Source organism: Mobula hypostoma, chromosome 18 (assembly GCF_963921235.1).
Source record: "Mobula hypostoma chromosome 18, sMobHyp1.1, whole genome shotgun sequence".
NCBI classification, from domain to species: domain Eukaryota; kingdom Metazoa; phylum Chordata; class Chondrichthyes; order Myliobatiformes; family Myliobatidae; genus Mobula; species Mobula hypostoma.
In genome coordinates this window covers 24,216,435-24,241,097 of record NC_086114.1, presented here as the reverse complement: position 1 = coordinate 24,241,097, position 24,663 = coordinate 24,216,435, and the positions used below count along the sequence as shown (strand labels likewise).

At 44.3% G+C, this 24,663-nt stretch overlaps 1 protein-coding gene across 2 annotated transcripts in view; it reads left to right on the top strand.

The window, feature by feature from the left end:
• Positions 1 to 2,524: 2,524 nt before the first annotated feature.
• Positions 2,525 to 24,663, top strand: part of unc5b (unc-5 netrin receptor B) — a 313,573-nt gene continuing 291,434 nt past the window's right edge. Inside the window, exon 1 of one of the 2 annotated variants that reach the window (XM_063070603.1) lies at positions 2,525 to 3,055. In XM_063070603.1, coding sequence (XP_062926673.1) covers positions 2,983 to 3,055 — 73 coding nt within the window. In that variant the 5' untranslated portion in view covers positions 2,525 to 2,982. The remainder of the gene's footprint in view (positions 3,056 to 24,663) is intronic. The other variant, XM_063070604.1, reaches the window with a different exon arrangement.

Sequence of the window (24,663 nt, the reverse complement as noted above, 5' to 3'; positions counted from 1 at the left end):
GATTTAATTTTTTTAATGAATTAGACATATCTGATCATAAACTGTACACAAACTCAATGCTAGAAGTAAAATTTTAGAATGTTAACAGGTTCTATTCTCGCTGATGCTGGCTGATCTGCTGAATATTGCCAACATTTTCTGATTTTATTGAATACAAGATTCAATAGAAATTTAATACAGTATTTGTTTATTTATTTTGAGAAGCAGCACTCTTTATGAAAAGCTCTTCAGCGGAAGAGTCCAGCCGTACAAGTGAAATCAGTGTAGGAGAGCTGCTTTAATTCCAACACACCAGCCCTCTCCAAGCACAGCTACTTATAAAATAATCTTTGTCTAACTTGGGACTCCCGGGTCAGTCCAATTATCTCACATGCGATGGGCGGCCGCGGGCGCCCTCTCGTGTCCTCTGTTGCAATGTGCAATCCCTGCTTCAGAGAGGCCGTGAACACTCATTGACACCGGATCGTCCACTGACAAGAGTTATGAAACAACAAATGACCGATCAGTGGCACCCAGGAAGCAATTCCGCAAACTTTTGTTTTAAACAGACCATCATCATGTCTTATTTGTCACTTTGCTTCCAAAATATTACAATCGCTTTATCTAAGTAGTTTCTTGCGAATTCGGGCTAGGCGTTTTAAATTTGCAGAGCTGTAAACGTGTTTGAACACTTTTAAAATTAAATTCTAAAGCGTTCTTTCTAAAAGTGGTTTAACCTTGTTTTGCGAACAGGAAATTTAGCTGCTGTTCGAGACCTTCAGTAAATCGAGGACCTAAACTTAACCTAATCAAATGTATGGTCAGAGAAGTCTGTTGTATCTTGTTTAAATTTTTAACATGTTTTATGAACACAGCACCGGGTAAGAAGGTGTCTACTCCCCCCACCACTTTGACAGGACGGCCTAATGACCAACTTTACCAAGTGATCCCACCCCCACCCCTGCCATCGAACAGCATCTCCATTCAGACCTTGCGTGGCGCCAGACCAGTCGGCCTTATCGCATTGTTAGACAATAAACGGTACCAGATCTCCACATCAAGGTCGCTGCTAAAAGTACTTGTAAAACTATCGAGTTAGTGCAGATGCCAGGTAATATCGGTCTCCGGCCTGTTATCTCCCACCTCCTGTCTAAAGCTTTACTACAGTTAAAGAGTTCACTTGAAAGTAAGTAATCGAGCCTTTCAGGGGAACATTCTTGGATGCAGTGTATATTTACAGCGTGTTACATCAAAGGCCCCTTCACATTTTAGCTGTAAACGTATGGTTTGTGCGACAACCATAAATTGAACTAAACGGCATTGGGGAAGGAATGTGACCGTACACACACACTATGATTCTGAGTGTCTATTCTCTGTGCACACTGAGTTAACACGAGATCGAAGAGAGCCCCAAACCCGAGTAACACCAGTCACGGCTATCAATGCCAATTGCAGAGTTGTGTTAATTTTATTTAAATCACTTTTTTAAAACTATTGTTCGCTTAATTCCACTGCACTTGATAATTCCCGTCCACTTAGATTTAGCTGAGTATTATGCAAGCCTGTGTTGGCACTCAAGCGCTTAATATACAGCCTGGCGCATGCTAAAAAAAATAGTTTATTCATTAATTTGTTTTTCTAACAGAATCATTCGGGATTACACGGTTGGCTGTTCATTGCTGTTTATTTGCTGTTCAGACTTTAAACATTAATATTTTGTCCAGTGAGAGAGACAGAGAAAATAAGGATAGGGCAACGTTGAATTTCAGATATTAATTCTCTGAATTTGAAGGCATGGCATTTTTTTTTTGCCCTGACTAAGGCAAATTAATAACTAAACGAGTTCTGCTATGGGCCCGTGTATATCATACATAATGTCTTACTTTCTGCCAAATTCCCTGTAGGAGCCGGGTTTAAAATCCTGCAGCACTCCAGGGCAAGTTAATATTTTGTTTTGTTCATAAAGAACTTGAGCCCTAATGGATAAAGACATGTATTTGACCGATAATGGATAGAATATGTTTCCTTTGTTTTAATTAAGAGTAAGTAAAAATATTAAAATAGTAAATTAATTCAAGACGATATTTATTTCCAATTTTACTTCAGAATCAACAGCAATTCGCCAAAAAATCGTAGCCTGCCTCACGAATTAATTGGAGATGTATCTGTAATACATTTTAAAAGTATACAATGAAAAGGCTACGTCATTTCTAACGCGCTACTTACTTTAAATTAATTGTAGGGGAAATAGAGGTCAGGCTTCCCATGTTTATTAATAATAAAGAGTTTACAATCTATTTTATCAGTCGACTTGACTTCCATCAATCAAATTGAGGATAAACTGCACATTGACAGCTGGGGGGAGCTTGCACAGATTCTGTAAATGGGTTATTAAACTCCTCTCTGTGTTATAGGTTGAGTTTCTCAGAAACATCGCCGCCCGGATTCTGGGAGGATCGGACTGCTGTTCCTGGGAGAGGGAGTTGGGAGGGACCGGAGTGTTGGAAGCTGCCGGGTTTTGCGACTGCTCCCGGGGGGAGGGAGGGGGGAGCTTGCTGGGGATATTTTTTTTGTAGGCGGAACTCTCTCGGCTGTTCCTTACACCTTGAGGGAAAGTGGCTGGAGTACTGCTGTGTGTGTGCGTGTGTTTGTGTGTGCGTCTGCAAGATGCACACACACAGTCTAACTGGAGAGTGAAATGAACTGCATACGCAACTTGGGATTGCAAAGTGTTTGGTAGAAAGCTGAACCTGAATCTACAAGCAGTTTCTTCGCCTGGAAAAAAAAGGAAAAAAAAATCAAGGGATTTTTCAGCGTTGCTGTAAACATTTACAGTACCAAGTTTATTTTCCAAATATTCCTGGAGTGAGCTACTGCAAGGAAAGGAGAAACAGAGAGCAGTGTTTGTGTGTGTGTTCGCCCGTGGTCTCTCTCTCTCTCTCTCTCTCTCTCTCTCCCACAACTCGACTCGCCTCTGCCGGGAGAGGAGAGCAGCAGTTGGGGATGATTCGGTCCCGGTCACCCGGCCTGACGGCTCTCCGCCTACTTCTCTGTACCCTCGGCCTCTGTCACGCAGGTAAGGGGGACGTGTGGGGCTTGTCAGCCGTCGCCTTGGTTCAGTTTCCGATCAGTTTGGCGGGCGAGCAAGCGAGCTGCGCTGAGCGCACGCAGAGCTCCGTTGTGATACAAACGCTGCTGGGAGACTGGGGCTCCGCGTTACTTCTCCAGTGGCTCAGTTAGGGGACAAAAGTTTCCCGGACACCGAGTTGCCTCTCTGCCTCCACCCCTACCCCCATCTCTGATGCTCCCAGTGGGTCTTCTGGGGACGCCCACTCCCACCTTTCCCCCATCATTAGGAGTTGAAAGGGCCCGCGGGAACACCCCTCCCGAAATAAGGCAGAGATTGGCGAGTGCCCTTCCAGCTCCCGTGAGGACTGAGCGGAGGGTGACCGGGCGCCTTGTTCCGGGGAGCCTGCGGCTGATGTGATGCCGGGGCAGAGAGTTGCAGGCTGCTCCTTGCCAAGTTTGTTCTAGTCCCCATCATCCTTCATGGGCGCACGGGAACCTCCCGGGCCCTTCGATCTATCACCCTCCACTGCCTGCACCTCTCTTCCCACCTCCCCCCCACTATTCTCCATTGTACTCCCTCCCCTTCTGTCATCCCACTCCCCTTCTTCCCCCTGTTCACATTGCCCCTTCTCCTCCAGTAGTACTCTCGGTCCTCCACTCCCCTTCTAGCCATCACTCCCTTTATACTCCACATTCCCTTCAATACCTTCTCCCACCCATTCTCCATCCCTTCATCCCACACCCCCTCCTGTCCCTGCACAAGCCCTCTTCCCCCACTCCTATCAATTCCTATCCTTTGCCCTAATCCCCCTTCTCCTACCTCCCCACATACCAGTCCCCCTCCGCACCCGCCCCCTCATCCCAATCCCTTGCACCTCACGCTGCTGCTCTCCCACCTTCACCCTCTCTGCCTCCTTGCCCATTTCTTCACATCGCCTCCCCTTCCCCTCATCCTTTCTCCTGCTTCTCACCTCTCCTCCCCTTCCCTTCCCCAGCCCACTCCACACTCCCTCCCATCCCGTCCTTAGCCCTTTGCCGTCTCCTCTATCGCTGCTTCCCTCTATCCCCTTATTAATATGCATTCGTTCATCTCTTCTTCCACCTCCTTTCCTTGACTCCCCTCTCACACTCCGTACTACCTCCCGTTCCTCATTCCTTCGTTTCCCCTTACCAATACTTATCACTTTTATCTGTTTACCTCCCTCCCTCTCCACTTTTTTTTGTCCACAATCTCTCACACCCTCCCCTTTCCCCATTCTTTCTCCTGACCTACCCCTCACGAACCTCCGTTCTCGTCTTGACTGGCCGGGGGGTTGGGGTGGGGTTCGTGGTAACAAGCGACACATGTTGGGCTCGGACCCTTCACGTCCGAGCTCCAGAACTGGGATGGGAATGGTGAGGGATGGGTTGGTATCGTCCGGGAATAACAAGCGGCCTCCTGTGGGACTTGGCTCCGGCTGCAGTCAAAAAGAAAGGTTGAGACTGGGACAGTTACCCGGTGCCTTTTTTTTCGGTGGGGCATGGTTTCCTAGTGGGCGAGCAGCCAGTGATACCGGGGACAAAACACCGGCCCTGCCAAACCTCAACCTATTCTTGGGAGAGCTTCTATATAAAGACCGCAAGTCGTTCTGTACGGGACGGAACCGTTATCTACAGGGTTATTGACACTGTAGAATTAAATATCTGAATATCATCTTGCAAAGAAGACGGGGCTCTTTTTTTTCTTATCTTGAGAAAGTTTTGGGGTCGTGCCGGGGTGGAGATTCCTTAAATGGGAAAGCGTCATCCGGGAGGGTTTAGTCTGCCTGAAGGGACAAATCTTAGTTCCCGTGAGAATATCGCTAGGACTCGTCCCAGAGAACTCGCAAATGGTCGTCCTGCGGCGCCGCAATGCCTCACTCTGTGTACAGCATTCTGTTGTTGCCGGGGCGGAGAGGGGAGAGAGACAGTGAGATCTGTTCTAAAGCTGGGGCAGATTTGTAGCGCACGTTTCATTACTCCGGCATTTCCGACTGTACTGTTATTTTGATCAAATCTTTCTGAAAGTTGTGATTAAATGCTCCCGTCGTTTCACCGAGAGCCAGTGTAACACGGGAGACCGGCCGCGGATCTTTGGAAGTTTACATCAGCCACGGCAAAAGAGTGAAATGCCCTCTGCACAGCGCCTGTTAAGGCCTAACCGAGACGGTTAATACATTCTGCAGTTTGTGGGAATATTAGCGTTAGCAGTTTAAAGGAGTGGTTGTGCCTCGCGAGCGCTGAAATGGACACAACACGGGTGCTGAACCGGCGGTCGCGCCGAGTGCTGAGCGCAGGGACATAAAGAGTGGTTTAATCTGAGCTCAGGCACTGAAGGTGTGGTCCTGCACACCCCAGCAAGGGCATGTCACTGGAGAAGTTTACAGAGCAGCCTGACCCCTGTATCATATCCAATTCTGCCTCCAACCCGACTCGCCCCAAACACCCCGTCTTAGGCGTCCTTTTACCCAGCCCCATTCACCGTCCCTCACCCCTTTAACCCTCTGCGTTCGCACATACCCACACCAATATTAGCTTGACACAATGATGCAGAAGCTTATGGAATTAAGGGGGGAAAAAAAAACAGAAAATGTTGGAAGCTGCAGACCAGGTACAATGAGAGAGCTTCTCCCTCCGTTGATGCTGCCTGACCTGCTAAGTGTTTCCAGCATTTACTGTTAGTTTGAGGTTTCTGGCATCCAAAGTTCTTGGATTTTCAAGACGTTGTTGCATTTTGGGCACTCTAATGCTTTGCCAGGCCTATATGTTGATACTATTGCATTTTTAAGGTTAATGAGAAGCCATGGTCCTGCCCCTATGATGATTGGTATTTAGCTGCAGGGGATAAGACCTGGTCTCCAAGTCCTGCCAGGTACGATCATCTTTAGAATGTGAAGATATACGGAGATGCAAACCCATTGTATAATATACGGTATTTTTCCCATCAACACACATTCCTAGTTAAATCTTAAAGAGTTTGCTGGCCTCCTCTTATTAATTAACTGTAGAAGGTAAATTGGAGAAATAAGGAAAAGGACATTCCTGGAGCAGAATTTCACCACTCCTGCTTTCATAATCCTTGTTGAGAGATCAGGATTCAGTCTCTGTCGTCTTATTATGTTGTTTGTCTATTGTAACCATCAGCCATTTAATGAGCTTTGTGTGCTGAATTTAAAGTGTTTGACACGTTTTAATATTTGAAACTGCTTGTAAACATCCTATCATTGTTGAGTATCACTTCTCATGTACGTCCATGTGGCAGCTTCAATCATCTAATTCCTCATCTCTCTGCATGTTTTAAAAGTGTACCCTCATGCCTCTCCTGTCCTCCACCGTCCAGCATATCCACATGATCCCTCGGCCATCTCAGTTCACCCATATTTCCCCTCTTTTGCCTTGTATTCTTCCTCCTCTCTTGTCTTCTCTTCTCACTCTCATTGCCCATTATTTTCCTCTCTCTCTCTCTCTCTGTCTCCCTGTTTCTCCCTCCCCCTCTCCCCGATGTAAATCTACACAGTCTGTGGGAGCATTAGGATTCTTGGTTGTCCTACTCAGTGATTGGCCTGTGTCCCAAAGACAGCACTCAGCCCCCAAGTTAGTTAGACCTGTCAATTGTGTCACATTGTACATCATTAGTCTCCCTGTATCACTGTCTCCCTTTTTGTGTCTCAGAGTTGTGAATCAAATGTTCTCTAAGGAATAGTTGCATCATTCCCTAAAAAATAGTAGGATGCTGGCATCTCCAATGATGAAGTTCAATACGCAATGAGGGAGAAAGGAATGGGGAGCCAGACTGGTGCAGTTAGGTGAAGGGTGGTTGGAGCAACATTCCGGACAGGTGGAACAGTTCTGTGCCTTCTTTTGTGATAGATGAACAGCCAGCTCACACTTTAAAAGTCCCATTGATGTAAATGGTGACTCAGAGAATTTAATATATACCTTCTTTGGATACTGGTTGACTTGTTGATGAAATGCTTGGTTGGAGTCAGTGTGTGTACCTGTTTCTTTTAAATAATGCTGCCTATTCATTTCTTCTTACTCCTTGGGAGATGCATCAGTAATCTTTGTGTGGGTTGAAATTTCTGTGTGTTCTTCCACTTAGTCACACCTAGTAGAGTCTACGGGTTTGTATGCAGCAGAATCTTGCACAATGGTTAATGGGATGGAGGAATGGTACTGTCTCCAGTCCGCTGGACTGTGTAATGGTGTACCACTACACTAGCAAGGTAAACAGGAGGGGCCAATGTGTGATTAGCTGATGATCATAAAGTATTATTAGCAGAGACAATAAGGAGCCTTGAGACTCTGCAATGAGTTTACTGGGGATATTTGTGCATTGTTGGATGTTTTTAGCATTTTAGCAACAGGACAGTACTTGGTTGTAATTGTTTTAATGCACTCCAAAAATTACTGTCAACTCAGCTTGGAAGGTAACAGATTTAAATTCCCTTAAGAAATCAAAGGTAAACGACTGCTGAGCGTCGACCACTAGGTGGCATTTCATGGCCTCCTGTGAATTATTCAGCATAGTGCACCATAGTGACATCTAGAGGTGGTAGAAAGACCAAACTTTACCTCCTCTGGTGGAAAGAACTACAAGCAGAAATGTGTAAGATAAACAAGGACCTATATTTCCATAGCACCTTTAAAATCCCTTTCAAATATCACAAAACAATTTACTGCCAATGATTAGCCATTGTTGCAATGTGTGAACCACTAGAGCCAATTTGTGCTCGGCAAGCTCCTACAAACAGAAGTTCATTATGTTTTTGAAATTCTGATTGAGTCATGACATTTGCCAGGTAATGATGACAACTCCTTTACTCCATCCCAATAACGCCAAAAGATCTTCCGTTTCTGCCCAAAGGGAAGGCAGGGACTGGAACTTCCTGCTCAAATAACAGTTTTCCAGTGGCTGAAGATTCCCAAGTTGCTGTATGGGAGGTTCAGCCTTGAACTGTGGGCTCAAGTCTCTACAGTGGGACGAGCTCAGAGTTGTGAGCACCACTTGTTAAGAGTGTAGGGGCTCAATAAGATTGTCCCTGAGAATTGAAAAGGACTAGAACGAAGTAGAAAAAGAGAAAATTGGTTTGGTCTAGGACAGCTGCAATGTAGAAGCATTCTTGCATATTTTGGTGGTAGTTGTAGTGTCACAAGGCTAAGTGCCTTGCTGCCTTCATCCTAAATGGAATAATTCTCTCTGAGATGATATTAACAGAGGCAGAGTTGTGCTGGATGCAATCGGTATATCAGGTGATTTTGATGGTATTTGAGACTAATGGGAGAATCTTAGAAATGGAGCGGGCTCTTACTTCTATGTAAAAAAACACCTTGATGTATTTCTAACATCATAAATGTCAGTTTATTCACAATGACTTCATGTGAGTGTGTTGCAGTATTTAAACTGCCTTAATCCTTAACACACAAAATGCTGGAGGAACTCAGCAGGCCAGGAAGCATCTAGTGACTGCAGTCGACGTTTCAGGTGCTCACACAAATCCTATCCCATTCACCTTGTCTCCCCCTCTCCTCCTCTCCCTTATGCACTTATCTAGCTAATTAAATCTTGACTGTTCCATCTTCATGTTCTCTCCACACTTTGTGGAAAGCTTTCTCCCAAATTCCCAAGTGGATTAATTAGCGAGTATCTTCTACTTTTGGCCCTAGAATTGGTCTTCCTGGCGATTACTCTTCCTGCTGGGTGATGAGAGATGAAAGGATTTTGAACTTGAGCTAGAGGTGGGCAGGGTGAGATGCCTTTGTTCCTGCTGGTTTGCTTTAAGCATGGCAGAATCCAGTCTCTTTGCAGACTTGAGAAGTTATTCATTCCATCTGGGTTTGCCCTACAATGAAAGCACTGATACCTGTGCGATCTTGCCTGAAAGCTGACAGCCCATCTCGCTGTTATATCCATCCCTTCACCAAAGACTGGCAAATTTCTACAGATCTATTGTGGGGACCATGCTAACTAGCTGCATCACCATCTGGTATGGAGGGCCACAGGATTAGAAAAATCTGCAGGGGGTTGGAAATTCAGCCAGTTCTGTCTGGGCACTAGCCTCCCCACCATCAAGGGCATCTTCAAAAGGTGGTGCCTCAACAAGGCAGCATCCTCCATTAAGGACCGCACCCCTACAACCAATCGTTACTACAATTAGAGAGGAGAAACAGGAGCCTGAAAATATACACTCAACATTTTAAGAATAGCTTCTTCTCTTCCGTCATGAGATTTCTAAATAGACAATGAAACCATGAACACTACCTCACAATTTTTGCACATCTTACTTTATGTTTTTGCATATAGTTCTTATTTTAATTTATAGTTTATATTATGTATTGGACTGTGACCCAGCTGGTGGCAGAGTGGCATCAGTGCCAGACTTCGGGATGAAAGGTCCCGAGTTTGAATCCAGCCAGCTCCCCTGCCCGCTTTCCATCCATGCTGGGTACGAGCTGGTGATCTCTTTGGAAACTCACCCGGCAGAAGGCAATGGCAAACCACTGCTGTAACTCGCTTTATACGCGGTTCCCCACTACATCAGGGAGGCGTGGAGGGAAATCGTCTGCTAACCAGGGAAACTCCAGATGTGATGTACCTTTCCTTTTTATTGGACTGTACTGCTGCCACCAAACAACAAATTTCACAGCGTATGTCAGTGAGAATAAACCTGATCTGATTCTGATTCCTTAGTGCATTGCAGGTATTGGAACTGAGAAGCTTGCAAGCTGAGTAGAATCACAAACGAGAAAATCTGTAGATGCTGGAAATCCAAGCAACACACACAAAATGCTGGAGGAAGCCAGCAGGCCAGGCAGCATCTATGGAAAAGAGTATAATCGCTGTTTCGGGCTGAGACCCTTCGGCAGGTCTGGAGAAAAAAAGACGAGGAGTAGCTTTAAAAAGTGGGGGAGGGGAGAGAGAAACACAAGGTGATAGGTGAAACTGGGCGGGGGGGATGACGTAAAGAGCTGGGAAGTTGATTGGTGTGAAAGAGATAAATAGCTGGAGAAGGGGGAGTCTGATAGGACAGAACAGAAGGCCATGGAAGAAAGAAAGGGATGGGGAAGACCACCAGAGGGAGGAGATGGGCAGGCAAGGAGATAAGATGAGAGAGGGAAAAGGTGAATAGAAGTTAGTTTTGAAATTTCTTATCTTGCTCCCCCAATCCCATCCCACCATTTTCTTTCTTGTATCTTTGAATTATTCCTTCTTCCTTATCCACTCCCTCTCTCTACTAAATGTACACATTCTCCAAGCAGGGAATAACGGCTGTTGTCATCAAAAGTCCTTTGCCATTGGGTTCTAGGGGTGAAGAAATGGGAGAGAATATATCCAGAGCTGGTTAGGTTGAATTGTTCTCCGATCTTGGCAACCCATTTGCAAACTTTTCATCACCATGTAAGGAGATATCATCAGTGCATTATTCACTTGTGGTATGTCTTCTGAATGCTTGGCCTTTATATACTTATCAATCAGATGATTGGTTGTCATTACAGAAACTCAATTGTGATGTAGGCAAGGTGTCTTGTCGCTGACTGGTTGCATGGCAAGGTCCAGACAATGTACAGAGTTCACCATGCAACCAATCAGCAACGAGGCCCCCTCCTTGTGTCAGAATTGACTTAAAATGGCGTCAGAGTTAAACTTGAGTTTCCTTCATTTGATGATCCTGGAGCAAAGAGTTCCCTTTGTCGGGCCTTGGCTATCTATGTGGTAATAAGATTGAAACATCAGTGAGACTCAGCATTCAAAGTTTACACTACGTGCTTAGTGGGCAATGTCATGTGTAAAATTGCAGACAATACACAAATTACTTAATTTTATGAAGCATGTTATAATTTAACCAACAGGAGATTTGCTGAAATGTTTTTTATGCAATTGCCCTAATTTTGATGTCACCATTATGCATCACATTGCGAAAGAAAGAAATTCATTTCCAGTGATGTTTTCTGACCAGAGACTTCTAACTTGCCGATATTTACAGGTGGCTGCCTACCTAAAGCAACTTACCACAATAATTAGCCCTTCATTGGGAGCCATGGCAGCGTAGCAGTTAACGCAACACTATTACAGCTCGGGGCTCGGAATTCGATTCTGGCATCCTCTGATAGGAGTCTCTGTACATTCTCCCCTTGGAATGCATGGATTTTCCCCGGGTGCTCCAGTTTCCTCCCACAGTCCAAAGACTTATCGGGTAGGTTAACTGGTCATTGTAAATTGTCCTGTGATTGTGGAAGGGTTAAATCAGGGTTTTCTGTGTTTGCTGGGCAGCAAGACTCGAAGGGCCAGAAGGGTGTAATCTGCTCTGTGTCTCAAAACAAAATAAAGTTATTGATTCCTGAATGGGTGCTGGACAGACTGATCAGTAATATGGGTACTAATTCCATTGTGTTTTAATTTTTAGATTTATAATTGAAGTTACAAAGTTCATTCATACATAAGTGATTTGCCCCATTTATACCAACAAGAATTTAACACTACCTATCATAAGTTATATTTTCTTCACCAAGGTTACGAGCTGGATAACACCCCCACCCCCTTTCATACTTAGTGGCTTAAGGTCAGGAAGAACTTTTGAAATGGCATAGGGAGTCCAAGAGGAGGCAAGGATTAACTCTCTCTGAGATTTTCCATTACACAATGGAATTCTGTCCCACATATGCACAGGAATGTCAGACTGTATTTCACACTGGTGAAATAGAGTGAAGCATTGCTGTGCGATGTTGAATCGGCCCTGCTGGCCTTGACTCCAGGAATCAACAAAGTAGCTTTTTTCTATTGTATGAACCCACGTATGGAGATACAGAGCAGAATAGACTCCTCCAGCCCTTCAAGCTGTGCCACCCAGCAACTCCCAAATTAACCGTAGTCTGATCACGAGACAGTTTACAATGACCAACTGGCCGACTCACCAGTACAACTTTGGACTATGTGAGGAAACTTAGAGCATCCCGGATGGAACCCCTGATTTCCACGGGGAGGACATAAAGACTCCTTACAGATGACATTGGAATTGAACTCCAAAGTTCCATGGCCTGAGCAGTAAAAGCCCCTAAGCTACTGTGGTGGTTTCTTAGAATCTTTTTTTTTAGGGTAGTGGGCAAATTGAGATTTGGAGGAGGAGAGCAGGAGATTTAAAGAATAATCGGCACAATACATCTTGGGCATATCCCACCTCACCATCGGTAATTTTTTTCAGGCGGTGCTGCCTCATGAAGGCAATATCCATCATCAAAACTCCCTTCCACCGTGACCATGCCGTCTTCTCACAGTTACCTTCAGGCAGGAGGTGTAAAATCCTGAAACCCCACACCACCAGATTCAAGAACAGCTGCTTCCTTTCAACCATTCGGTTTTTGAACCAACTGGCAGAGCTTTTAATCGCTGTAGTTTAACAACACTGTGACCACTTTGCACTAAAATGGACTTTTTTGTTCTAAATGTGTTCTTTCTTGTAAAATTTGTGAATAATTTATGTTTATGTTTATCTCATAAGTGCTGCTTTTATGATGCTGTGCAAGATTTTTTTTCATTGCATCTCTGCATAAACGTTAGACCGTAAGGTATAGGAGCAGAATTAGGCTATTTGGCCCATTGAGTCTGTTCCGCCATTTCATCATGGCTGATCTATTTCCCTCTCAGCCCCAATCTTCTGCTTTATCCCAGTAACCCTTCATGCCCTGACTAATCAAGAACCTATCAACCTCTGCCTTAAATATACACAATGACTTGGCCTCCACAGTCTCATGTACTAATGAATTCCACAGAATCATCACTCTCTGGCTCAAGAAATTTCACCTCATCTCCATCCTAAATGGACGTCCTTCTATTCTGAGTCTGCATTCTCTGCTCCTAGACTTCCCCACCTTAGGAAACATCCTCTCTACATCCACTCTGTCAAGGCCTTTCATTATTGACAGGTTTCAATGAGATTCACCCTCATTCTTTTGAATTCCAGCGTACCAGACGAGAGCCATCAACCAGTCCTCATATGGTAACCCTTTCATTCCTGGAATCATTCTCGTGAACCTCCTCTGAACCCTGTCCAATGTCAGCACATCATTTCTTAGATAAGTTGTTGTTCCCATGCATTTAACAACATACTCTTGAGCTTGCAAGTATGTTTTCTTGTTGTAACAGAGACCACTGGATAATGATGGCTGAATACAAAATTATGCTTTGACTCCGATGTATGAGTTGTTATTGGTGGTCCTTGTTCCATGTCTGGAAGCTGGCAATCTCAATTATGTCAGAATATTGTTGGAGCCCTCAGTTCACTTCAGCAATCCATGGTTACCCTATCTATTCCTCTGCCTTGCCCCTACTACCAATTGCAACCCACAAATTGTTTTGTAGTCCTGGTGCTCTTTCCTTTTGTTCTGTTAGCAGGTTAGAAGGTTGTTTCAGTCCTGATTTGATGTGAAATCCAGGGTGAAACTGCGGTGCATTTACTGAGCAAGTGTAGCAGTGTGCAAGATGCCAGCATTTGTATGGGCTGTTAATTGAAGCACCCACTATCACCTCAGATTTAAATACTTCTCCCTCCCTTCTCTCCCCCACCTTCTTGCTCTGACTTCTCCCCTTCCAGTCCTGGAGAAGGGTCTCAGCCCAAAACTGTGACTGTCTATTAATTTCCATAGATGTTGCCTGACCTGCTGAATTCTTCCAGCATTTTGTGTGTGGTACTTTTCTGTAGTCAGTACTTACTCTTTAGTGAAAATTAACTGACCATGATCACGTTGCTGGTTATGGCTGCTTGCAAGTTGTCTGCTGTGTTTCTCATATCACAGTGACTGGACTTTAAAATTGATTTATTGGCTGTTAAGCACTTTTGGAAATTCTGAGGTAATAAAAGGTGTTATATCAATGTAGAGCAACATCTTTGGAGGCAATGGGATGATCAACATTTCATATCGAGATCCTGAATCAGGACTGAGTGTGCAGAGGAGGATGGGCAGTGAGAGGGAATGGGGACACAGAGGCCAGTAGGTGATAGGTTGAACCTGTTGAGGAGGGGTGGGAATGATAGACAGGAGGGCAAGGGGGAGGGGATAGTAAATGTGGACCAAAGGAGAAGAAGCCCAGGCGGGACAGAAGCCTGAGGTTTCCAACTATCAGTTCAGGAACAGTCATTACCCTACAACCATCAGGCTCCTGAACCTACATGGATAATTCCACTCACCTCAACTTTGAACTCATTTTACAACCTACATTCTCATGCTCAAGGACTCTTTACAAATCATGTTCTGACTTTTTCTTGCACAATACAAATTGGTTGTTTGTCAGTCTTTGTTTATGTATAGCTGTTCATAAATTTTATCGGCTTTTTTCTGTAAATGCCCAAAAGAAGATGAACCTCAAGGTACTATATAGTAACATAAATATACTTTGATAATAAATTTTACTTTGACGTGGACTTTCTCAATGCTCATACCACTGCGTTGCAGGCTACTCAAGTGAACTATGATGTGATTTTTTCGCTTTGCGTTTAGTTTCCCTGTGGCAGCAGGAAAGGCTGAGTGCGGGCAGATCAGTGTGAGGACAGGAAGGGAAGTTGAAATTACATACAAATGGAAATTGAAGATGCATTGTGTATGTTCGATCCCACCGAAGTAGAGGATTAATTGAGAAACTATAGCAAGCAAACTATGAGAGAGAAAAAAAAACTGTAGTCCTGTAGCATGAATAGTTTCCCCAATTAGTTAAAATTGACAGATAATCGCAGTCAATCCATTTGTCTGAAAACTAATCCATTCCACTTCTAATTGGCCACAGGAAAACTGTGCTTCCACAAATTAGATAAGTGATAGAAGGTGAAGTGATTCAATGTTCGAGTTACATTATGAACCTCCATGAATAGATCTGACTGAAGCTGGCGATCAGACACCTCCTTCTCCCCACCTACGGTCCCATTTGGAAAGAAAGTCGACATTTCATATCGAGATCCTGAATCAGGACTGAGAGTGCAGAGGTGAATGGATAGTGTATAGAAGTGAGAGGGAGTGGTGAGACAGAGGCCCAGTAGGTGGTAGGTGGAACCCGATGAAGAGAGGTGGGGTTAGTGGACAGGTGGGTGAGGGAGAGGGAATAGTAAAAGTGAACCAAGGGAGAAGAAGTCTAGGTGGATAGGAATGAAGAACTTCTTGTAGGACTGTAGGTGCAATGAGTAAAAGATCCTGCCCCTTATAAGACCATAGGCCCATAAGTCAGAAGAGCAGAATTGGGCATGAAGTCTGCTCTGCCAGTTTGGCATGGCTGATTAATTATCCCTCTCAATGCCATTCTCCTGCCTTCTCCCCGCAACCTTTAATAATTTATCTGAGACAGAAATTAATACTAGTTGGTGTTTGTGAGTGTGCGTATGATTGTTTAAGGTTGTTAACCAATTAGGTAGTGAGTCAGTTACTGCCTTTTACACCACTGGCACTCAGGGCAGCAATGTAGGTCCTCTATCTCTGTCCTTGACCATCTTCTCTATCGTGCCCAAGGTGTGGTTCAGGGTCTTCATTTCTGTTTGTACTGTACTGCACCAAGTTATCTTTGGTCTCCCTCGTTTCCTCCACCTTTCAGAGGTCCAATGAAAGGCTGCCTTAATAGGACAGACCCACAAAATCATCTCCTTGACTTTAGCTGCAGGATCTATAAAACCCACCACAATAAGTGGTGCAGTGCTTCAATGTAAAGAGGTATTGAAGCACTGGAGAAAATGAGAGGAAGATTTATAATGCTGATTGCAGAACTGAGAGGTTATTACCATCTGGAAACCGTTAGCCAATTGTAATATTCATCCCCAGCAAAGAGCAGAATAAAGTTGACCTTTATAATGTTTGATTTGTTTGATTGCCACAGAAACAGTGCCTCAGATATTGGGAGAAGTCAAAGCTGGGGCCAAAGTACAAAATGGCAAGTTATAAAATCAATGGAGATGTCAGCAGAGGCTTCTGTACCAGGCAGGGGCTGGTGAGACCATTGAGTTCCCTTCACATGGTCAGCTGAGGTGGACAATGTGGATGCACCTAAGGGAAACCAGGGTACACAAGCAGGCAGAATGGCTCAGCTTATGGGAGGGGCAATGTGGTGGAGGGAGACAATGTGCGTTGGAGGACTCTATTGGTATGATGTAAATTTCACACAAGGTTTTCTTCAGAGGTGGGGATGGGTTAGTATCTGAGGTTTCCTGTGAAGATGTTAATGCCTGTTGATTGCTTGTCAGTAAGCCCTGTGGACCACCTGTTCCAGTAGCAACACCTGGTGCTTAACTGAGGTGTGAGAGTCAGCCTTGTGCTATTGGATTGCTTGGCAAACTTTCAAAGGCAAAACAGTGGTATGAGGAGAAGTTTGCTTGGAGAAAAGGGTGTGTTTTCAAAAGCAGAAGAGGCCTTGACTCTCTGAAGCTATGAAGGGATTGCAGCATTATCAAAGGTAGCAGCTGTTAAGTGGGACATTCAGTAGCTTCACTCTCTCAGGTGGATGACATCACTTCAAAGGAGTGAAAGAAGGGCTGAGGTGGAGGGGTGTGGAGTGGTGGGTTCATGGGTGGAGGTCAAAGTTAAATTTATTATCAAAATATATATATTAAATAGAACCTTGAGATTCATCTTCTTGCAGGCAGCCACAAAACAAAGAAACACAATAGAATTCACTAAAAGAAACACAAGACTGCCACATGTTCAATTTGCAAAGCAGTACAAATCATGCAAATAATTTAAAAAAACACTAAACAAGAACAAATGGAACATGAACTGCAGAATCCCTAAAGGTGAGTCCACAGATGCAGAGGCTGTTCAGTGCTGAGGAGAGTGAAGCCTGCCTAGGAGCCCAATTGCTACAGGGCAACAATTGCTCCTGAACCTGGTGGCATGGGACCCAAAACTCTGCAACTACTGCCCAACAGTAGTAGCGAGAAGAGAGGAAGACCGGTCAAACACAAGCAGAGATCACTAAACACCTGCTCTTCTTCCGTTCCCATCCTTGATGATTTTAATTTTGCTCAGATCTTTAATTGGCGTAGAGTAATGGAGCCGATGAAGGATTCATCTTCCACTACCAAGTGTCCACTCCCAGTGATATCTGCCCCGGCCATACCTGTATTCTCAAGAGTCTAGTTCGCCAAATCTCCCAGGAGATTGCAAAAGTGCCAGATCGTGTAGTCAGTTCAAAAGTACATCCTTAAAAGGGAAATTACAGTCCACAGACTTTAGCGATCACAGTTCAGAAGAAGTATAGCTACTAGAGTATCTAGTAGTTTTGTGAGTTGTCTGCAAAACATCGCCATTGGTCGCATGTTCCATCTTGCTGAATCAACCTCACTGCTTGGAGAAAGAAACTGCTTTGAATCTGATCATCCTGGTGTGGATGCTACATAGCCTCCTCCCTGGTGGTGGGAGTGGGACAGACAGTCCAAGAGCAGTGTGGGTGGGATCCTTCATGATGTTACTGGACCTTTTCTTGTATATGGCCTTGATGGTGGGTAGGCTGGTGCTGGTAATGTATCGGGCTGTTTTGACTACCCATTGTAGAGGCTTCCTGTCCACTGCAATGCAGTTTCCGTACCAAGCAGTGATGCAGCATATCAGGATGCTCTCTACTGTGCAACTGTAGAACGACTTGAGTATAGGTGTGCGGTAGTCCATCTCTCCTTCGAAAGTAGTGGTGCTGGTGAGCTTTACTGATTACAAAGTACATATTTGTCACCATATATTACTCTGAGATTCATTTTCTTGCAGACATTTTCAGTAGAACAAAGAAATACAGCAAAATCAATGAAAAACTACACACAAACAAAAACTGACAATCAACGTGCAAAAGAAGGCAAACTGCAAATACAAAAAGGATTGAAGTAAGCTGCAGAGAGTTTAAACTTCACATCAAAGTTGCTGGTGAACGCAGCAGGCCAGGCAGCATCTCTAGGAAGAGGTACAGTTGGCGTTTCAGGCCGAGACCCTTCGTCAGGACTAACTGAAGGAAGAGTTAGTAAGAGATTTGAAAGGGGGAGGGGAGATCCAAAATGATAGGAGAAGACAGGAGGGGGAGGGATGGAGCCAAGAGCTGGACAGGTGATAGGCAAAAGGGATATGAGAGGATCATGGGACAGGAGGTCCGGGGAGAAAGACAAGGGGGGGGGGACCCAGAGGATGGGCAAGGGGTATAGTCAGAGGGACAGAGGGAGAAAAAGGAGAGTGAGAGAAAGAATGTGTGTATAAAAATAAATAACGGATGGGGTACAAGGGGGAGGTGGGGCATTAGCGGAAGTTGGAGAAGTCGATGTTCATGCCATCAGGTTGGAGGCTACCCAGACGGAATATAAGGTGTTGTTCCTCCAACCTGAGTGTGGCTTCATCTTTACAGTAGAGGAGGCCGTGGACAGACATGTCAGAATGGGAATGGGATGTGGAATTAAAATGTGTGGCCACTGGGAGATCCTGCTTTCTCTGGTGGACAGAGCGTAGGTGTTCAGCGAAACGATCTCCCAGTCTGTGTCGGGTGTTGCCAATATATAGAAGGCCACATCGGGAGCACCGGACGCAGTATATCACCCCAGCCGACTCACAGGTGAAGTGTCGCCTCACCTGGGAGGACTGTTTGGGGCCCTGAATGGTGGTAAGGGAGGAAGTGTAAGGGCATGTGTAGCACTTGTTCCGCTTACAAGGATAAGTGCCAGGAGGGAGATCAGTGGGGAGGGATGGGGGGGACGAATGAACAAAGGAGTCACGTAGGGAGCGATCCCTGCGGAAAGCAGGGGGAGGGGAAGGGAAAGATGTGCTTAATGGTGGGATCCCGTTGGAGGTGGCTGAAGTTATGGAGAATAATACGTTGGACCCAGAGGCTGGTGGGGTGGTAGGTGAGGACCAGGGGAACCCTATTCCTGGTGGGGTGGCGGGAGGGTGGAGTGAGAGCAGATGTGCGTGAAATGGGGGAGATGCGTTTGAGAGCAGAGTTGATAGTGGAGGAAGGGAAGCCCCTTTCTTTAAAAAAGGAGGACATCTTCCTCGTCCTAGAATGAAAAGCCCCATCCTGAGAGCAGATGCGGCGGAGACGGAGGAATTGCGAGAAGGGGATGACGTTTTTGCAAGAGACAGGGTGAGAAGAGGAATAGTCCAGATAGCTGTGAGAGTCAGTAGCTTATAGTAGACATCAGTGGATAAGCTGTCTCCAGAGACAGAGACAGAAAGATCTAGAAAGGGGAGGGCGGTGTCGGAAATGGACCAGGTAAACTTGAGGGCAGGGTGAAAGTTGGAGGCAAAGTTAATAAAGTCAACGAGTTCTGCATGCGTGCAGGAAGCAGCGCGCTGCGTTCTGCTGCATTCACCAGCAACTTTGATGTGTATTGCTTGAATTTCCAGCATCTGCAGAATTCCTGTTGTTTGAGAGTTTAAAGTTAGTTAGCTCCATCATGGGCACTAGCCTCTGTAGTATACAGGACATCTTCAAGGAGCAATGCTTCAAAAAGAAGGCATTCAACATTAAGCTCCCCCATCACCCAGGACGTGCCCTGTTCTCATTGCTACCATCAGGGAGGAGGTACAAGACCCAATGATTCAGGAACAGCTTCTTCCCCTCTGCCATCTGATTTCTGTATGGACATTGAACCCACGAACTCCGCCTCACTCAACGCACACAAAATGCTGGTGGAACGCAGCAGGCCAGGCAGCATCTATGGGAGGAGGTACAGTCGACGTTTCGGGCCGAGACCCTTTGTCAGGACTGTTTTTAGAGAACTCTACCTCACTACTTTTTTTCTCTTTTTCCACTATTAACTGTTTAAAGTGTTTGTGTGTGTGTGTGTGTGTGTGTGTGTCTATATATTTTTTACTGTAGTTCATTTTTCCTCTATTATTCTGTATTGCGTAGTACTGATGACACAAAGACAATAAATTTCATAACAATGCTGGTGTTATTAATTATGAAGCTGATATTACAAATAAAAATAATGAATCAATAAATAGATAAATTATACTGAAAATATGGCTTATAGATTCTTTGAAAGTGAACCCTTAGGTTGTGGAATCAGTTCGATGTTGAGTGAAGATCTCTGCACTGCTTTAGGAGTGACGGCTGAAGAGTAATTCATGTTCCCCACTGTAGCTCATGATTTTCACCCTTCATCCAACAACTTTCACGTTTCTTTGTGGTCAGGAACGGTTCGTTTTTCTCATGCACCCTCGATTACTTTTCATCTTTGGCGTCTCCTTATGCTATTCCCCCCCCCCCCCCGCATTCCTCCTGTCAGCCCTCTCCTCTTGAAGGAACAGAGATGGCTTTGTGCTCATCCAGCCCACTGTGAGAGTAGGGCGGAGAGATTTATCATCAAAACGCGCTGGTAATTGCAGAGGAGGGGTCGATGGACAAAGGGATTGGATAATTGATCTAATGGCCTGAGAGAAACAATAACAAGCTGCCCTTTTCACAAAGTGTACATGTTAAATGCCGCACATTATGTCAAATCCCATGTGCTTCACCCTAATGTTCTTATTTAATTTGCTGGCAAGTTCAGGGTTTGCAAACTCACAGTTATGTATAGTTTTGTTCTGATGAGCGTAATGTCTAAATGTAAAAAAAATCAAAGGAGTAAATCACGTAAGATTCTTAAAAACATGCAGGAGAGCGACATGGTTCAAGCCAGTCATACAAAGCCTCTTGGAACCTCTGACTCATTAAACAGTTAGATCTTGTGATTGGTACACACTGCAAACGTTGGCTAGCATTCAGTGAATAGTTCACATGGAACAGTGGGGGAGGAATTCCCAGGGCAATTTTACAGATTTGCTCTTCCTGATGTCTGTTCTACTGGGAATTCTCTTTCGTAATTGGCAGTGATCCACCATTGGGTGGAAAATGGTAGGAGTGTGCTCAGTGCTGACTGTAGGTATGTCAAGAAGCACAAATTAAATTGTTGGCCCACATCTTGACTGGTTGTATCAGCTCCTAGTACAGGGGCTTCAATACACGCAGGATCAAAAAAAGCTGCCTAGGGTTGTAACCCCTTCACGGGCACGAGCCTCCCTGCCATCTTGAAAGGCGATGTCTCAAAAGGGCAGCCTCTGTTATTAAGGACCCTCACCACCCTAACCATGCCATCTTGACATTACCACCATCGGAGGTGGTGCAGGATCCTGGCAGTGCTCACTCAACATTTTAGGAACAACTTCTTCCTTCCTGCCATCAGAATTCTGAACTGTCCATGAACCCATGAATGTTACCCTGTATTTTACACCATTTTTGCGCTATTTTCTATATATTTCTCATTGTAAATTATAATAATTATTTTATGTATTGAACTTTACTGTTGCCATAAAGTAATAAAACTTCATGAGTGGTGATAAACCTGACTCTTGATTCTAATTCTGGAAGATCAAGACTTGCTTTTATCCAGTACCTTTCAGGATGTTCTCAGCCAATGAGGTACTTTGTTCATTATTAAAACAGAGTTTAATGCAGCAATCACTTTATGCACAGAAAGATTCCACAAACTGCAGTATGCCATTTACATTTAGCAATACAAAAGGCAGTGCCTCCATCATTATGGACTCTCACATTCAGGGCGTGCATTACTTTTCATTACTACCGTCAGGGAGGAAGTACATGAGCCCGAAGACACATACTCATACTCAACATTTAAGGAACCGCTTCTTCCCCATGGACACTACCTCACTATAACATACCTCACTTTACTTTACTTTATTGTCGCCAAACAATTGATAGTAGAACGTACAATCATCACAGCGATATTTGATTCTGCACTTCCCGCTCCCTGGAGTACAAATCGATAGTAAATATTAAAAATTTAAATTATAAATCATAACTAGAAAATGGAAAGTAAGGTAGTGCAAAAAAACCGAGAGGCAGGTCCAGATATTTGGAGGGTACGGCACAGATCCAGGTCAGGATCCGTTCAGCAGTCCTATCACAGTTAGAAAGAAGCTGTTCCCAAATCTGGCCGTACGAGTCTTCAAGCTCCTGAGCCTTTTCCCGGAGGGAAGAGGGACGAAAAGTGTGTTGGCTGGGTGGGTTGTGTCCTTGATTATCCTGGCAGCACTGCTCCGACAGCGGTGTAAAGTGAGTCCAAGTTTATCACTTTAAAACATATAGTAATGATTTCTAGCTATTGCACTGTATTGTTGCTGCAAAACAATAAATTTTATGACATATGTCAGTGATACTAAATCGGATTCTGATTCAAACTGATAAATATGATTGGCAGAGAAATGTCTGCAGTTCTTCAAAACAATGCCGAGATCCTTTGCAGTCGCCCAAGAGGTGTTGATTTCTTCCGAAGGACTGCACCACCATCAGCACTGTAGCAGTCCCTCCATACTGATCGGAAGTATTGGCATGGATTGCTGTGCTCAGGTCTTTGGATTAGGGTCTTGAATTAATGACTTTGGTGTGCATACCATCCACTGAGACAAGGCAAGCGTCTCAATTAGAGAAAACGGCGCTCTTTAGACTTGTAATTTGGTAACTATAAATTATTTTACCAAATAGTATAGAGATAGAAGTGCAGCCTCACCCATAGTCTCAGGATAACGCAAGCCAGAGGGCACTGAGCCAATGTTGGGAAGTCAGCAGAGAGAAGGTACTAAAAATTTAAAGCTTATTCAACCCTACCGGCTGCCTACCCGCTTTTCCCTATCTCTCTCGTTACTATATTCTGTTTCATTCTTTTTCCAGCTTACCCTCATACTGTATCTGCCTTTGTTATCTGGCTGTTAAGAAAATTATTGAATTTCCCATTTTGTGACTAAATGTGTTGCACTTATGGCTACTTGCTTTGTATTCTTTTGTCTCCAGTAACAATTCAGCATTCAATATGTCAAACCACATTGTAAGTTTTAAAGTTTTTGCCAGGCCACCTCTCAGCCTTCTGTTCTTTTTTTGGAGCAAAAAGTGGTTTGTTTAGATTTCAAAATGCAATCCTTAGACTTTGGTTTAGGCCCTGTGAGTCTGTGGTTCTCTCCAAAGCCACCTCTATTATTTAATTATGGAAGCCAAAATTGAGGGCACTGTGATGATTCAATAATTCCTCTCACAATCAACGCCAGTGGCTACATTGCTCAGTTTATGCACAGAATTTTTGATTGGAACTCTCCTTCAATTAGTCTGTGGAAAAGACCCTGGTTTTATTAGAAGAAATTGTAGTTTCTATGGGAATGGTGAATGTTGAGGTTAGGAAGCCCCTTGGCTGACATAGCATGCACCAGTGACTGAGATAACCTTCCTGTACATAATAAAGCAGCCACTGAGCTACTCATAGTCCTCTGTTGCAGCTCATCCACTTCAAGTTTCGACGTGTTGTGCATTCAGAGATGCTCTTCTGCACACCACTGTTGTAACGCATGGATATTTGAGTTACTGTCACCTTCCTATCAGCTTGAATCAGTCTAGCCATTCTCAAACCTCACTCATTAACAAGGCATTTTTACCAACAGAACTGACACTCACTGGATGTGTTTCATTTCTTGAACCATTCTCCATAAACTCTAGAGACTATTGTGCGTGAAAATCCCAGGAGATCATCAGTTTCTGAGATACTCAAACCACCCACCGTCTGATACCATCATTCATTCCACGGTCATAGTCACATAGATCACATTTCTTCTCCATTCTAATGTTTGGTCTGAACTGCAACTGAACCTCGTGACCATGTCTGCATGCTTTTATGCTTTGAGTTGCTGCCACATGATTGGATGATTTGATATTTGCATTAGTGAGCAGGTGCGCTGGTGTACCAAGTAAAGTGGGCACTGAGTATAAATTGAAAGGAGCTCCCTGTGCACCAGCAGTCACAGCCACTTACAGTATATGAACATCTGCTTGTAAAATGGGACCAATGGTCTTCCAGCTTTGGTGGAGGAGGCATGACCCCCTGATACTTAGCATAATTATTACATTATCAGTGATGTGATGGGGAAGGATGTTTTTTTTAAAAATTAAGACTAGGTTGGAGTAGAAAGAGACATTATCTAACCATCACTGTTCTGTAGTGTTCTTTGACTCTATGACACTCTCTGTACTTGCCTGGAGATTAGTACCAGCGTGTAAAAGAGTGAACCGATGGAATGGGATTTATTCTTATTTGCTCGTTAAGCCAGTGAACAATTTGATGAGCGTTTCCTGGTCTTTATATGGTGCTCTATTTCGCGGGCTTTGCTGGAAAGCAGGACAACAACATGGATTAATGCATCGTTGCAAAATGACATTTAATTAAACTGGTGCAGAAAGCAATCCATTGAAAGATTTTCCAACCACTCACCAGACTATGAGAGACTGGGTGGTAATGTCTCTGCATTTCTAAATCAGGAGCGGATAACAGATTATTCTCATTAGTTTTACAGAGTTAAAGAAAACAGCTGAATCCAAGCTCAGAGTGATATGAAATGTCCTTCATACAGACTCACATTGAAGCTTTCATTTACCATTAGCATTTAAGTCTGGATGATGGACCTGCGGTTATTATGCACAAGATGATAATGTAACATGTTTCCATCTCAACAGTGACTTAAGTGCATCATTAGAGAGAATAGCACACTGAAAGAACTTGCAAAAGCGGTGAAAATTTGCATCTCAATTTAGCTTGCTTATTTATTTAGAGATAC